The sequence below is a fragment of the Dipodomys ordii genome, unplaced genomic scaffold, assembly GCF_000151885.1.
Source record: "Dipodomys ordii isolate 6190 unplaced genomic scaffold, Dord_2.0 Scaffold23, whole genome shotgun sequence".
NCBI classification, from domain to species: domain Eukaryota; kingdom Metazoa; phylum Chordata; class Mammalia; order Rodentia; family Heteromyidae; genus Dipodomys; species Dipodomys ordii.
Window position 1 is genome coordinate 6,877,243 of NW_012267239.1, and position 14,948 is coordinate 6,892,190.

The 14,948-nt window shown below is 49.6% G+C and overlaps 1 protein-coding gene across 1 annotated transcript in view; it reads left to right on the forward strand.

Annotated features, from left to right (window-relative positions):
• Positions 1 to 14,948, forward strand: part of Acacb (acetyl-CoA carboxylase beta) — a 66,801-nt gene that overhangs the window by 17,729 nt on the left and 34,124 nt on the right. The window contains exons 9-18 of the mRNA XM_013014316.1: positions 252 to 461; positions 667 to 837; positions 3,172 to 3,333; positions 5,050 to 5,213; positions 6,322 to 6,472; positions 6,564 to 6,667; positions 8,616 to 8,697; positions 9,722 to 9,867; positions 11,166 to 11,316; positions 11,968 to 12,102. Coding sequence (XP_012869770.1) covers positions 252 to 461; positions 667 to 837; positions 3,172 to 3,333; positions 5,050 to 5,213; positions 6,322 to 6,472; positions 6,564 to 6,667; positions 8,616 to 8,697; positions 9,722 to 9,867; positions 11,166 to 11,316; positions 11,968 to 12,102 — 1,476 coding nt within the window. The remainder of the gene's footprint in view (positions 1 to 251; positions 462 to 666; positions 838 to 3,171; positions 3,334 to 5,049; positions 5,214 to 6,321; positions 6,473 to 6,563; positions 6,668 to 8,615; positions 8,698 to 9,721; positions 9,868 to 11,165; positions 11,317 to 11,967; positions 12,103 to 14,948) is intronic.

Below are 14,948 nucleotides of genomic sequence, written 5' to 3' on the forward strand. Positions count from 1 at the left end.
CAGATGTAAATACTCTTTGTAATTGGGTCTTTTTCTTGAGCACAGAGGCCCTGAGTTCAAGCTGCAGTATTGGCACGCACGCACGCACGCACGCGCGCACACACACACACACACACACACACACACACACACACACACTGCAGAATCACAGAGAAATCAGTGCTGTTGTTTGATGCTGTCTTTTGAAGACTTCCAGAAGTTTCTGGAGCTGATTTCCCCATGGAGAGCCAGCAGCTGTATTTCCCCTGCAGGTGCAGAGTGAGATCCCGGGCTCTCCCATCTTTCTCATGAAGCTGGCCCAGCACGCGAGGCACCTGGAGGTCCAGGTGCTAGCTGACCAGTATGGGAACGCAGTGTCGCTGTTTGGGCGGGACTGCTCCATCCAGAGGCGCCACCAGAAGATCATCGAGGAGGCGCCGGCTACCATCGCCACCGCAGCTGTGTTTGAGTTCATGGAGCAGGTATGCTTCACAGAGCTGGGGCTGGAGGGGGGGGGGCGGCTGCAGGGATTTCAAGGCCACACAGGTGTATTGTGGGTGTTGGCCGATTGCTGAGGTCCCAAAGCGTTTCCCTTATCACAGGTCATCAGTGGGCACTGGGCGAGGGAGTCCACAGTCCCTTCTGATTCCTAAGGCAATTGCTGGAAACCAATACCTCTTCCTGCAGTGTGCGGTGCTCTTGGCCAAGACCGTGGGCTACGTGAGTGCCGGAACCGTGGAATACCTGTACAGCCAGGACGGCAGCTTCCACTTCCTGGAGCTGAACCCTCGCTTGCAGGTCGAACATCCCTGTACAGAGATGATTGCCGACGTCAACCTGCCGGCTGCACAGCTGCAGGTGAGCAGATCCTCTCCACCTCACCCCTACCTTGCCTCTCACCCTCTTCCTGCTCCTATTAGCCCTTCCTGCCTTCTCGCCCCACACCTAGCTGACCGTCCAGAAAAATGTTTCTTAACCGTTCATTTCATGATCAGATCTTAAAGACATTGTCTCCAATCCTTCTCCTGGGAGCTGTCCTGACTGAGATACTGTATGCATTCATGTTCCATAAATTTATCTGTGCTTTGCACAGATAAATAAAGAGGAAATTTTTTTTCCACACCCCCTGGGGGACAGTGTCACATTGAAGACACATGACCTGCAGGTATGAACTCCTGCGTTCATAAGAACTCTTAAAAATTTAATATATCCTTCCTCTGTTCTTCCTTTCCTTCCTCCTTCTCTTTCTCTTTCTGTCTGTTCCTCCCTCTTGCCTTCATGCCTTCCCTTCTTCTCGTCACCAGATTGTTTTTTGTTTGTTTTTTTTTTTTGTTTTACTTGATGTCTTTATATTTTTCCCCCCAGTCATGGGGCTTGAACTCAGAGCCTGGATGCTGTCCCTGAGCTTTTTTTGCTCAAGGCTAGCACTCTACCATTTGAGCTATAACATCACTTCTGGCTTTTTCTGTTTATATGGTACTGAGGAATCGAACCCAGGGCTTCATGCATGCTAGGCTAGCAACTCTATCATTAAGCTACATTCCCAGCCTGTATTTATATTCTTTAAAAATTGCAGGAGAGTTGTGTGTATAATACATCCTGTAGCTACATTCACCAGTTAGGACATCGCCATCCATCCATCCATCCATCCATCCATCCATCCATCCATCCATCCATCCATCCATCCAACTACCAACCTACCTACCTACCTACCTATTTTCCCCCATACCTCATTAGTCTACATACTTTTTTTTTTTTTGTCTGTATAATTTCTTTGGGGAAACATTTTGGAGTCAGTCTTTTGGGGGATGATTGGGCTGAACCTTTGTGAGGTGGCCCGTAAATATTGTAATAGAGGTGAAGCGTCCCAAGAACAGGCAGTCCAGTGTAGTGTGTGATATAGCTGGTTCCTTTGGGAAGGAGAGCATTGCTGTGGCCTGGTTACTGTGCTGTCTCCAGTAGCAATGCTCTGCTTCCTGGTGTCCTCAGAGGCCTTACAGCTGCTTTTATTTGTGTGAAATCTAGAATCCAACCCAGGAGGACACCTTGCATTTCATTGTCATGCTTCTTGAGTCTTTTTAATCTGCAGTATTTCCCAATCACAGTTTTTTTTTGTTGTTGTTGTTGTTTGCTTTGTTTCAATTTTGGTTGGCATAAGGGCTTGAACTCAGAATCTTGCACTCTCTATCTTGCTCATAGCTTATATTCTTATCACTTGGGCCACACCTCCTGTCTAACATTTTGCTTAGAGATGGAGTCGTAAGTACTTTTCTGCCTGAGAACTGGCTTTGAACTATGGATTTCCAGATCTCAACCTCCTGAATAGCTAGGATTTCATGTGTGAGCCACCGATACCCAGCTACATTTTCTCCACTCTTGCCATTGGCTTTTTTTGTGTGTGTGCTGGGTACCAAACCTATGGCCTCCTGCAGCATTGGCACTTTTGCAGCATTTGGCTGCCTGTCTGTGAATCTGGATCTGTCTGGCGGTTTCTTCCAGATCATATCACATTCTGTCAGAATTATTACAAGAGTGATCACACGTTCTTAGTGCATCCTGAGAAGAGGTCCAAGCAGTGAATTGTGAAGATGTGCAACATACAGCTGGTGGCCAGAAGTGTCTGGGTTTTTTTTTTTTTTTGCCAGTCGTGGGGCCTGAACTCTGGGCCTGGGCGCTGTCCCTCAGCTCTTCAGCTCAAGGCTAGCACTCTACCACTTGAGCCACAGCGCCATTTCCAGCTTTATCTGCTTATGTGGTGCTGAGGAATCGAACCCAGGGCCTCATGCATGTGAGGCGAGCACTCTACCACTGAGCCACCTTCCCAGCCCCCAAGTGTGTGGGTTTTGCTGCTTCTTCATGCCAGTGTCCCTGTCACCTTCACAGAGCCTCCTGCCCGAGCATTACAGCCAGTCGCTTCCCACCCTGGTAGCTCTGGGTGTCCAGGTGTTTTTCTTCCATGCACATGTTTCCTTGTGTGACTTTGTTTCTTCTTTTCACACACTGTCTGCTCTGCTGTCTTGCGTTATAGATTTTTCCTCTTCCTTCTCCTATCCCACTATACTACAGAAACCTGTAGACAGGCTCCGTATGTCTGAAATTGTTGACTGAGCCTCTTCCTTCATCACTGGGCCATTTGGGGCAGGGATTGCCAGGGGATGGAACTGATTCGGTGGTATGGGTTCTGCATTGTAGGTTGCCATGGGTGTGCCCCTGTACAGGCTGAAGGACATCCGGCTTCTCTATGGAGAGTCTCCATGGGGGGTGACGCCCATTTCCTTTGAGACCCCCACCAACCCTCCAATCGCCAGGGGCCATGTCATTGCAGCCAGGATCACCAGCGAAAACCCGGACGAGGCAAGTATGGGGCCCTCGGGTTTCTAGCATCTTCTATCTCCCTGGGTGTGTGGGCTTCTGAACTCAGTGATGAAGAAAATGAGGCACGGAAGGAACGTGTCTTGTTTGAATCGGCTTCCTCTACCTGTGACATGTGCCAGGCACCACGCAGATCCTCACACCTTGCCTGGAGAGCCTGCCCAGGTGGGTGAGTCTTGTAGGTAACTCTCCATCTGGCGCTCATCCGGTGCAGAGCCTAGGTCCTTGGGATTCTGACCCCCCCTGTGCTTTGTCTGTAATATGGAGTCCCACACTCCCTCTGTGGCTTGTCTTTCTAGATTTTGTAAAGGGCCACTGGCATGTCACAGTTCACATGCTTGCCAACTGATTGTCATGGGTCTCGGTAATTTACTCTGACTTCATTTTATTTCCTCTCTCTCTCTCTTTTTTTTTGTTGGTTGTGGGGCTTGAACTCTGGGCCTGGGCGCTGTCCCTCAGCTCTTCAGCTTAAGGCTAGCGCTCTACCACTTGAGCCACAGTGCCACTTCTGGTTTTCTGGTGGTTTATTGAAGATCAGAGTCTCATGGACTTTCTTGCCCAGGCTGGCTTTGAACCACAATCCTCAGATCTCAGCCTCCTGAGTAATTAGGATGACAGGCATGAGCCACCAGCGCCCAGCTTCCTCTCATTTTTGAAATTAATACACATACATAACTTTTGAGACAGGCTGTTGCTCCGTAGCTTAGGCTGGCCTCAGACTCGCAATTCTCAGCCTTCCTAGTGCTGGGATCATAGGTGTGTGCCATCATGCCTGTTTCTTCAAATTAAATAGATCTGTGTGTATATATATGTCACATGTAACATATTTTGTTTGGGTTTTGGTAGAACTCAGGCCCTTGTCCTTGCTAAGCAGATGCTCTACACTTGAGCTACTGGAATGTAGCCCTAAATTTTATATGTGTGTGTGTGTGGGGTGTGTGTGTGTGTGTGTGTGTGTGTGTGTGTGTGTGTGTCTGTATGTGTGTTATGCTCATACTGGGGCTTGAACTTAGAACCTAGGCTCTGTTCCTTAGCTTTTTTGTTCAAGAAGGGTGCTCTACCATGTAAGGCATAGTCACACTTGCTGCTTTTTCTGGTGATTAAATGTAGATCAGAGTCTCAAGGGGCTGGGAATGTGGCTAGTGGTAGAGCACTTGTCTAGCATGCATGAAGCCCCAGGTTTGATTCCTCAGTACCACATACACAGAAAAAGCCGGAAGTGGTGCTGTGGCTCAAATGGTAAAGCAAGTAGCTTTGAGCAAAAGCAGCTCAGGGACAGTGCCCACCCTGAGTTCAAACCCCAGAACTGTCACACACACAAAAAAGAGAGAGTCTCAAGGATTTTCCTTCCTCTGGCTGGGTTTGAACCTTAATCCTCCAATCTCAGCCTCCTACCTAGCTAGGTTTGCAGGTGTGAACCACTGGTGCCTGGCTTTTAAATGTATTTGTAACTGATATATACAAAGTAAAAGTTGAGCCTCCTAGCCAACTCTTTTCTCTATATATTATATATAACTATGTATTTATATATGTACATATGTATATTTAAAGACATGGATCCACAGCGGGAGATAACAATGTTGGCTAAACGTTGCGGGGGCAGGTAGGGCTGCTGGCCCTTGCCAGAATTGAGTTCTGGTGAAAATATATCCAGAGTAATGACTTCTTCCATCTTGCTTTTCCCCAATGGGGCATCAGGGGTTTAAGCCGAGCTCGGGGACAGTCCAGGAACTGAACTTCCGCAGCAGCAAGAATGTATGGGGCTACTTCAGCGTGGCAGCCGCCGGAGGCCTACATGAGTTTGCTGACTCCCAATTTGGGCACTGCTTCTCCTGGGGCGAGAACCGTGAAGAGGCCATTTCGTGAGTATTGCTCCCCGGCCCTCCTGCCTGCCCACCGGTGCTCCCTCCCTGCTGCTGAACCGTTTCCCTGCCTCCCAGCTTTTTCTGTGTATGTGGTACTGAGGAATCAAACCCAGGGCTTCATGCATGCTAGGCACGCGCTCTACCACTGAGCCACCTTCCCAGCCCCCAAGTGAAGTTTCTTAGGAGGACGTGCCCTGCTGTGTACCCCAAGGCCCATATCCCCCATTTAGTGAGGTTTCTGCAGGGCTGAAAACCCAGTCGACAGGACCCCCCTAAATTCCAATGAAGCACCCCATCTTATTTCTCCTGTCTTGACATAGGCACAAAGAGAAGTAAAACCCAGTTCACTTTATAATGAATTGACCTTTCTTTTTGTTTGTTGATTGTGGGGCTTGAACTCAGGGCCTGTGCGCTGTCCCTGAGCTCTTTTTGCTCCAGGCTAGCACTCTACCACTTTGAGCCACAGTGCTGCTTCTGTTTTTCTCACTTTTATACTGAAGCCATTGTTGCCCCTGCCCCACACCTGCTCACAAGTGGAAAAGCCTCACCTCCAAGAAGAGGTGCATTCATACCTCACCTCTTTTCCATCCATTTCCTCCTTAGCCAGGTCACAGTGATACTTGTCCTCAGAAGACACAGTGGTGTGGCTGGCAAGAAAGCAGCCTGGGTGCTGGGGATGAGAGATCCGATTAGATCCTGGGTGAGACAGACTGAGCATCAGCCAGAGAGACGGGCTGTTTCTCCATCCACCATGAATGACAGCCATAGTTAATAAGAATGAAATGGTCGTCACACACACAGCTGACATTTGCCGATGATTGTCAGTAACTTTACACCGAGAATCTCATGGTGATCCTCAGGGGTCCTCATGACGTCACAGTTACTCCCCCATTTTCCAGATGAGGTGAACCGCTGTCCGGGGAGTGGTTAAGCCACTGGTATGAGGTTCCTCAGCCTGTCCATGTTAAAGCTGAAGTGACACCCCTCTGTCCCAGGGCCCCTCTTACCTCTTGTGTCTTTCTGGCACTCTAAAAACCATGCTACAGAATGTCCACAGACATTCTGCATGGACTTGGAAGCTAGTGGCGTGCCCTTCCCTCTCTAGGAACATGGTGGTGGCTTTGAAGGAGCTGTCCATCCGGGGTGACTTCAGGACCACGGTGGAATATCTCATCAACCTGCTGGAGACTGAGAGCTTCCAGAACAACGACATTGACACCGGGTGGCTGGATCACCTCATCGCTGAGAAAGTGCAGGTGGGGAGGCGCCCGTGTCTGTGGCTCCCCCTGCGGATGGGGGCTGGGGACAGGACACTGACACTGACACCCCCCCCCCCGTGTCTCCTAGGCAGAGAAGCCAGACATCATGCTCGGGGTGGTATGTGGGGCCTTGAACGTGGCCGATGCGAAGTTCAGAGACTGTATGACGGATTTCCTGCACTCCCTGGAAAGGTACTGGGCATCATCAGCCTTGTCCATCTTGGGGGGGTATTTGTGGAGGCCATGGAAGGCAACGTGTGCTTTATTTAGGTGACCAATCGGTGACCAGGCAGTTGGTGAGCTCCTCCCACCAGGCTGCTTCTGCAGTTTCCAACCAGAGCTGCCCTGGAAGAGTCGGGGAAGGGGATTGGGTGGCGGGGGAGGTGGGGTGGAGAATTCCGTGAAGTAGGGTAGAGGTGGGGCTGGGGGGTCCTTGAGGCCTGGACAGACAGTCCAAAACAGCTTCCTGCTGACATGAAGTTCAGAGAGCATGGAGGTGCATTGAGAAGCGGAGTAGATCAAAGATCATCTCTCCTGATGTTTCTTTCCCTGGTCCTCACCTGGCTACCAGGAGACTACTGGAAAGCTAGGGCATGGCCAGCTGCTTACCATCAGCTCTCCACCTCAGCACCCGTGATGGTTAGAATAGCATTGTGGATCCCAGTGGGGCCGTTCTGTGTGCCTGGTTGGGTGACAGCCATCCTGCTTGATGCCAGGAGCCCATTCCCCCGAGTCAGTGTTGAGTGTCCCTGGAATAGAGCCGAATCACCTCCCATGTGAGAACCACAGGAAACCACTGGGCAAGAGGGGCAAGGTGGTTTAGCACAGGTAGCAGTCAGGTTCATGCGTGATGACAGAGCCAGAATCCCCGCTGGCTTCTTTCCCAGCAATGAACACTCCCCATACAGGAAGCTTTTCTGAGAAGCCATGATAGATTGGGCTCCCCCGAAAGCTGTTTACGTTATGTCCTTATTCACTCATTCAGCAGGTACAGGTTGTACAAGGTGTGTTTTGTTGAGAAATGTGCACACATGTATCCTGAGCAACCTCACCCCTTCCATCACTTTCCCAGCTTTAGAAAATAATTTCAACAGGTTTTGTTGCTCTGTATTTATTGCCATACACGCAAATAAACTGCATCAGCCACGGTCATCCTCATCCACCCTCTTCTTCATTCCTCCCGACCCCTCTCGCTGGTGCCTACCCCTCAACAGAGCCCATTTTACTTTCTTATTATTCTTCCTGTTTTAGTGTGTATTAATTACTCCCAGGGGTTTCACCATGACATTTCAGACTCGCATATACTATGGTCAGAATAACCCTCCCCATGGCTCTCTCTTTCCCCATCCAACCCCTTATTGACTAGTAGTAGCCTCCCTGATTGTGGAGGCTACTTGTACCATCTTTTTATATGGTTGCACTGTATTTTGAAATTACTCACCCTTCATCTTTCCCCAGAACGCCTTGTTAAAAGTTCATATCTGCCAAGTGCTGGTGGCTCACGCCTGTGATCCTAGCTACTCAGCCGACTGAGCTCTCAGGATCATGGTTTAAAGTCCAGTCTAAGCAGGAACATCTCTGTATCCACTTGGGAAAACAGGGTGGGAGTCAATCCTTCAAAGTTCCCAAGAGACCCTTATCTCCAATTAACCACCAAAAAGCTAGAAGTAGAGCTGTGGCTCAAGTAGTAGAGTGAAAAAAAAAAGCTCAAGGACAGTGCCTAGGCTCTGAGTTCAAGCCCCAGGACACTCACACATACACACACACACACACACACACACACACACACACACACACAGAGGAAAAAGAAAAGAAAAAAAGAAAAAGAAAAAAAGGTTCATATCCTTCAAAATGCCGAGTTCTGAGGAATTAATGTCAGATATGGTCTGTGTCCCATGCCTTTTAATCAAATTTAATTTTCTATTGCACTAGCAAGAGATTTTATGTATTTTTTGGTACTAGGGTCAGGAACTCTTACAACCTGCCACTGAGCCACAACCACCAGTCCCCCTGGGTGATCTTGCTGAATTCAGGGGGGGGGGAGGGGGGGACTGATTGGTGATTGGTCCCTATCCAGTCTGACGGCAGGTCTGTGATTGGTCCCTATCCAGTCTGATGGCAAGTCTATCTTATCTTGCAGGGGCCAGGTCCTCCCTGCAGATTCGCTGTTGAACATTGTGGACGTAGAGTTAATTTACGGAGGTGTCAAGTACATTCTCAAGGTAAAAGGCCCTTGGGCCTCTCCGATGTTTCCAGTGTTCCGGATGCTTGAGGGAATTTACGTCACCCATGAACCGCCCCTGAAATGTGGAGTAGATTTTTCTTGTGCTTGAGTCTGAGCAGCTAGGTTTCCCACATAGTCTGGGCTGGCTATGTGAGTCCGAGCCATGTGCAGAGATCCCCACACACTGTCTGGGAGACTGCTGTGGTATGGTGACAGCGCCGCCGTCTGGTGGCCGGAGAGACCAGGAGGTGGGGGTACAGTCAAGGTGCCAGCTGGGCGTCAGGAAGGGAGCTGTCCTAGCCCTCCCTGCTTCTGGGAGCTGCTGGCAGCCCCTGATATTTTAGTTTGCAGTCCCATCATATTTATGTGGCTTTCTTCTGTGTGTGTGTGTGTGTGTGTGTGTGTGATTATCTTCCTTTGTGCCTGTGTCTCCTCTATCTCTTCTTTCACAAGAGGCTGGAAAGTTCAAGGTCAAAGTTACAAGTATAGATTTGGTGTCTGGTGAGGGCCACTTCCCAGCCTGAAGCTGGTACCTTCTCCCACTGCCTTCACATGGTAGAAGGGGCGGGGCAGGGGAGGGGAGGTGTCTCTTGTTTGTTTGTTTGGTGGTGGGGCTCGAACTCTGGGCCTGGGCGCTGTCCCTCAGCTCTTCAGCTCAAGGCTAGCGCTCTGCCACTTGAGCCACAGCGCCACTTCCAGTTTTCTGAATGGTTTGTTGGAGAGAAGAGTCTCATGGGCTTTGAACTATGATCCTCAGATCTCAGCCTCCTGAGTAGCTATGATTACAGGTGTGAGCCACTGGAGCCGGGCTCTGGGTCCTTTTATAAGAGCACAAATCCTATCATGAATCCTCCATCCTCTAGATGTGCTATCACCAGAGGCCCCGCCTCCTAATACTACGTTTGATGTAAGGTTTCTACGTAGGAACCTGGGGCTGGGGAGAATGGGGCTTCCACTCCCGCACTGGCAGCCAGCGCTTCCCCACCACTGTACAGCAGGGGTGACATCCCCCTCCCCCGCAGGTGGCCCGGCAGTCCCTGACCACGTTCGTTCTCATCATGAATGGCTGCCACATCGAGATCGACGCCCACCGGCTGAACGACGGGGGTCTTCTGCTCTCCTACAACGGCAACAGCTACACTACCTACCTGAAGGAAGAGGTGGACAGGTGCGTGGCTGCCCACACCTGTGGGCAGAGCTGGAAATGCCAAGCGGACTGGGCCCTGAACGAGGTCCATCGGGCACATTCTGAGGGTGTCCGGAGAGAGGTTGGGGGCCCGGCAGGACCTTGGGGAGGGGGGGGGGCTCCAGGTGTCGTCTTTCTAGGGACCTGGAAGGATTCAGAGCTGAGGGAGGGGCCTTATATTTGGCCAGGAGGGTAGCCAGGGGCCTACCTGTGTCTGAGCCACCATGTTCACACAGGATGGTTGTAGAGTAGATATGCCTTCCAGCAGCAGTATAGATACATGTGTATATGTGTGTGTGCCTGCATGTGTATGTGCAGTTAGTGTGTGTGTGTGTGTGTGTGTGTTCTATAGTCCTTGATGTTTAAGGCAGAGGAGATTGACACCTGACAGTGGCCCTCCTCCCTCTCTCTCTCTCCCTCTTTCCCTCCCTTCCTCTCATCTTTCCTCCCTCCCTCCCTCCCTCTATAGTTCAGGCTGACCTAGACCTTAACAATCCTCCTGCCTCAGCCTACCAAGTGCTGGGATTACAGGCATGTGCCATCATGTCCAGCTTTATTATTTCTTTTCTAATCTATGTTCTATCCACCAAGAATATTGGAACCTTCTAGCCTGGCATGGGTGGCTCACACCTGTAATCTTAACTCCTCAGAAGGCTGAGATCTAAGGATTGTGGTTTCAAGCCAGTCCCCGGCAGGAAAGTCCTTGAGACTCTTGTCTCCAATACCAACAAAAAGCTGGAAAAGGAGCTGTGGTTCATGTGGTAGAGCACTAGCCTTGAGCCAAAGAAGCTCAGGGACAGCATCCAAGCCTAAGCTCAAGCCCCAGGACCAGCACATGTGTGTACACATACGTGTGCGTGCATCACACACACACACAAGAATATTGAAAGCTTCTGTGATCTTTACTCAGTATCCTTTTGTCTTCCCCATCGGGTTGATGGTGAAGATTTAGTGGCTGGGACATGGCTCAAGTGGTAGAGAATTTACCTAGCAGGTGACGCTGAGTTCAAACCATAGAACGCGGTGGGGGTGAGGGGGAAGAGAGCATGTTTCAGCCAGAAAAGAAGCATGTTCTTTGCTCCTCTCTCGCACTTTCAATGTCTCCATTATAAGCATCGGTTGCCACCATTTGGGAATGTAGAGTCGCTCACTCCGAGCCACAGGTGACAACCTGGCAGCCTTTAGGACAAGTGAAAGGCTGCCCAGAGCTGGACTAGGGCTTCCTGGGTCTGGGGTCCTTATGTGTCCCCCTCCGGTCCCCCACTCTTCCTCTCTCACAGTTACCGGATCACCATAGGCAACAAGACATGTGTGTTTGAGAAGGAGAACGACCCCACCATCCTGAGGTCCCCGTCGGCTGGGAAGCTGACTCAGTACACGGTGGAGGATGGGGGCCATGTGGAAGCGGGGAGCAGCTACGCTGAGATGGAGGTGACTGCAGGGCCGGCCCTGGGCGTGGTTCTGCGGCCTCCAACCCCTGCTCCCCCGACATGGCCTGTGCCCAAGCTGATGGGCCTCCCCCTCATCTTGACCACAGCCTGCAGATTCCTAGGAGGCCCAGACCATGGGGCTCAGCCTGGCAATCCTCAGTGGGAAAAAAAAAATCTCCCCAAGAATGGGAAAGAACTGGTTAATTCACACGATGACTACCCTTAAAAAGGGGTAAACCTTGCTGGGTGCTAGCGGCTCACCTCTATGATCCTCCAGCCTCCTCTCAGGAGTCTGAGATCTGAGGATCACAATTGAAAGCCAGCCCGCATAGAGACTCTTATCTCCAAGTGATCATCAAAAAGCCTCCCGAGTGTAAGCCCCAGTACTGACAGATAGACAGACAGACAGATAGACAGACAGACACAGCATCCATTTCCCTGCTTCCCTGGCTGTTTTTGCAGGCTGAGCTATCTCATGAGTGTGCTGTGCCCACTTTACAGCCAGCTTACTGCTTGAGGCTATGGGGGCAGTCGATCTGTTTCCATGGCACAGCCCTTGCTCACAGAGTCCCTCCTTTTGTGGGACTCTGTGCCGCACACACAGCCCAGCCCTGGCGATGGGCTCTGCCTTCCATCTTCTTTCTGCAACCAGGTGATGAAGATGATCATGACCCTGAACGTGCAGGAGAGTGGCCACGTGAAATACATCAAGCGGCCAGGAGCCGTGCTGGAAGCTGGCTGTGTGGTGGGCAGGTTGGAGCTCGATGACCCATCTAAAGTGCACCCGGTAGGTGATGCCCCATTTCACCTGTGGCTGGTCTGCCCACAGTGTCCTCCTTTTCCCTTGCATGTTGAGAGATGAGCAGATTGGAAAGGTCCCCGCTCTCCTGCCTCTGCCATTCCAGCAATCACTGTGAAAACCAGGAATGGTAGCCGGCACTGCCCTGCTCTTCTCAAATCCCTTGAAAGCTCTCCAGCCCACTCCCAGCAAAACCCAAGTTCTCACAATGAGCTGTGCCCTGGTGTCCTCTCTAGCTTTCCCTAGAACCCTCCCATCCCTGCCCCGAACTTCTCTCCTGCATGGAAGGACCTGCCCCCCGAGTGAAGCTATTTCAGGCACAGATTGTTAAACCCATTGCCCAGAATGTTATGTAGAAAGCAAAGTGCAAAACATTAATGAGTTTTGTGCCTAGATGTGCACCCTAGTTCAAAGATATCTCTCTATTTGCTGGGTGCTGGTGGCTCATGCCTGTAATCCTAGCTACTCAGGAGGCTGAGATCTGAGGATCACAGTTCAAAGCCAGCCTGGACAGGAAAGTCTATGAGTCTCTTAATTTCCAATTAACCACCAGAAAACCGGAAGTGGTGCTGTGGCTCAAGTGGTAGAGCGCTAGCTTTGAGCTGAAGAGCTAAGGGACAGTGCCCAGGCCCAGAGTTCAAGTCCTACAACCAACAAAAAAAAGAAAAGAAAAGAAAAAGAGGGCTGGGAAGGTAGCTCAGTGGTAGAGTGCTTGCCTTGCATGCCTGAGGCCCTGGGTTCGATTCCCCAGCACCACATAAGTAAAAAGAAAAAAAGCTGGAAGTAGCGCTGTGGCTCAAGTGGTAGAGCGCTAGCCTTGAGCTGAAGAACTGAGGGACAGCGCCCAGGCCCAGAGTTCAGGCCCCACAACCGGACCAAAAAAAAAAAAAGAAAAGAAAAGAAAAAGATCTCTATTTGTATGCAGATATTCCCAAACCAAAATAATCCGAAATTCCATATGCTTCTGGTGATTCAGTGTTTTTAGTAAGGAATGCTCGGCTTTCTCTGAAATCATTTGCACATCTGCTCCAAACAACACAACAAAAAAGAGCAGATTGCTCTTTAAGGTTTGGCCTTAAAAACTTTGCTTGAAGATCTCTACATGGAATTCTCCTGTAATGCATTTTTTAAAAATCAAAGACTTATTTAAATATAATTTAGGGAAATTTTAGATCCATAGTGACAGAAAAATAGGGCTTTTGGTGATAATGAGCCTTTTAAAATCAACACACTTTGATTTTCTTGCATAATTAGAAGAGCAAAGGTACCCTGTCCTAAAGAAGCAAGACAAAAACTCTGAAACTGTGATTGCATAAAGCACTTACAAGCTGATTATCTCTTTTTAAAAATTTCTAATTTTAATGTTATTATGAAGGTGTTATGCAGAGGATATTTTCATTATCTTTTGTTTGCAATTAGCTAGGGTGTCACCAATTTCTTACCATAAAGTTTCAATGCCCAGTCTAAGTTTCCCTTAGTCATGACAAAAGAAAACTAACAAAAACAAAACTGACTAAAAAATGAAAACCCAAATCAAAAAGAGAAAAGTAGGCTGTATCCTTTTGGCATAGGGTATGATTTGCTCCAGTGGGACACAAGGTCTTCATCTTATGCTAAGATGACCGTCTGTCATTGTGACAAAATTCCTGGCCAAACATGTTAAAAGGAGAAAGAGTATTTATTATTATTATTTTCTATGAAGTACCAGGCAGGGCTTGAACTCAGGACTTAGGTACTATTCCTTAGCTTTTTTTTTTTTTTTCAAGGCTGGAACTCTGCCACATGAGCCATACCTCCTCTACCAGCTTTTTGGTAGTTAACTGGACAAATGAGTCTCATGGATTTGCCTGCCCAGGTTGGCTTGGAAACATGATCCTCACATCTCCTCAACCTCCTGTGTAGCTAAGATTGCAGTCATGAGCCACCAGCATTCAACAGAAGGGTTGATTTTGGCTCTCAGGTTCAAGGGTATCAGTCTACTCTAGCTGGTTCGATTATGTCAGGCCTGCAGGAGGGGAAAGTGGTGGAGAGTGTGGTAGACCTGATCACCTCATGGTGGCTAGGAAGCAGAGAGCATGAAAAACAATATTAAAAAACCCCAGAAAACCTCATTGGCTCCAGGGTATCCTATTAGTTTCATTGGTTTGACCCTGTTTACCTTGTTATTTTCTCTTTATGGCGTTCAGTGGGAGGGAGAGTGGGCTTCTTCCCTTTAACCAGCAGTTCCCTGCACATACACCCCCTCCCCCCGCCCCGTCCCGTCAGGTTCATATGAATGGCTGTGAGAAAGCCTGAGAAAGCTGGGCAGTGATCTATTTTGGCCTCACCACTGCACTAAGAGAGGCTGCCCACAGGGGGTCAGTGGAGAAGCCAGCCCCGGACTGCAGAGAAGGAACTCCATGTAAGCCAGCTCTGAGGCCAGGGCAGAGGAAGGCTGTGAGGCTAGAGGAGAGGAGGGCAGGAGAGCAAGTCCACTGGGAACCAGGGACCTTTGTGGAGAGAATTAGTAGACAAAGGGGTCAGCATTGGGTTGGGAAGGTGGCTCAGTGGTAGAGTGCTTGCCTTGCATGCATGAGGCCCTGGGTTCGATTCCTCAGCACCAAAAAAAAAAAAAAAAGCTGAGGGAAGTGCCCAGGCCTTGAATTCAAAACCCAGTACCACCACAGACAGACAGACAGACACACCATGCACACAAATCCATTCATGTTCCTTCTATGTATTTGAGTCATTGGCTTAGCAAAAGCCCTTGAGTTTGTAGGAATTTCTGCTCTAGAGGCCGTGGACCAATAGTCTTTTAGATATGCAAAACTTAGGACCACTGGTAGCAGATACTT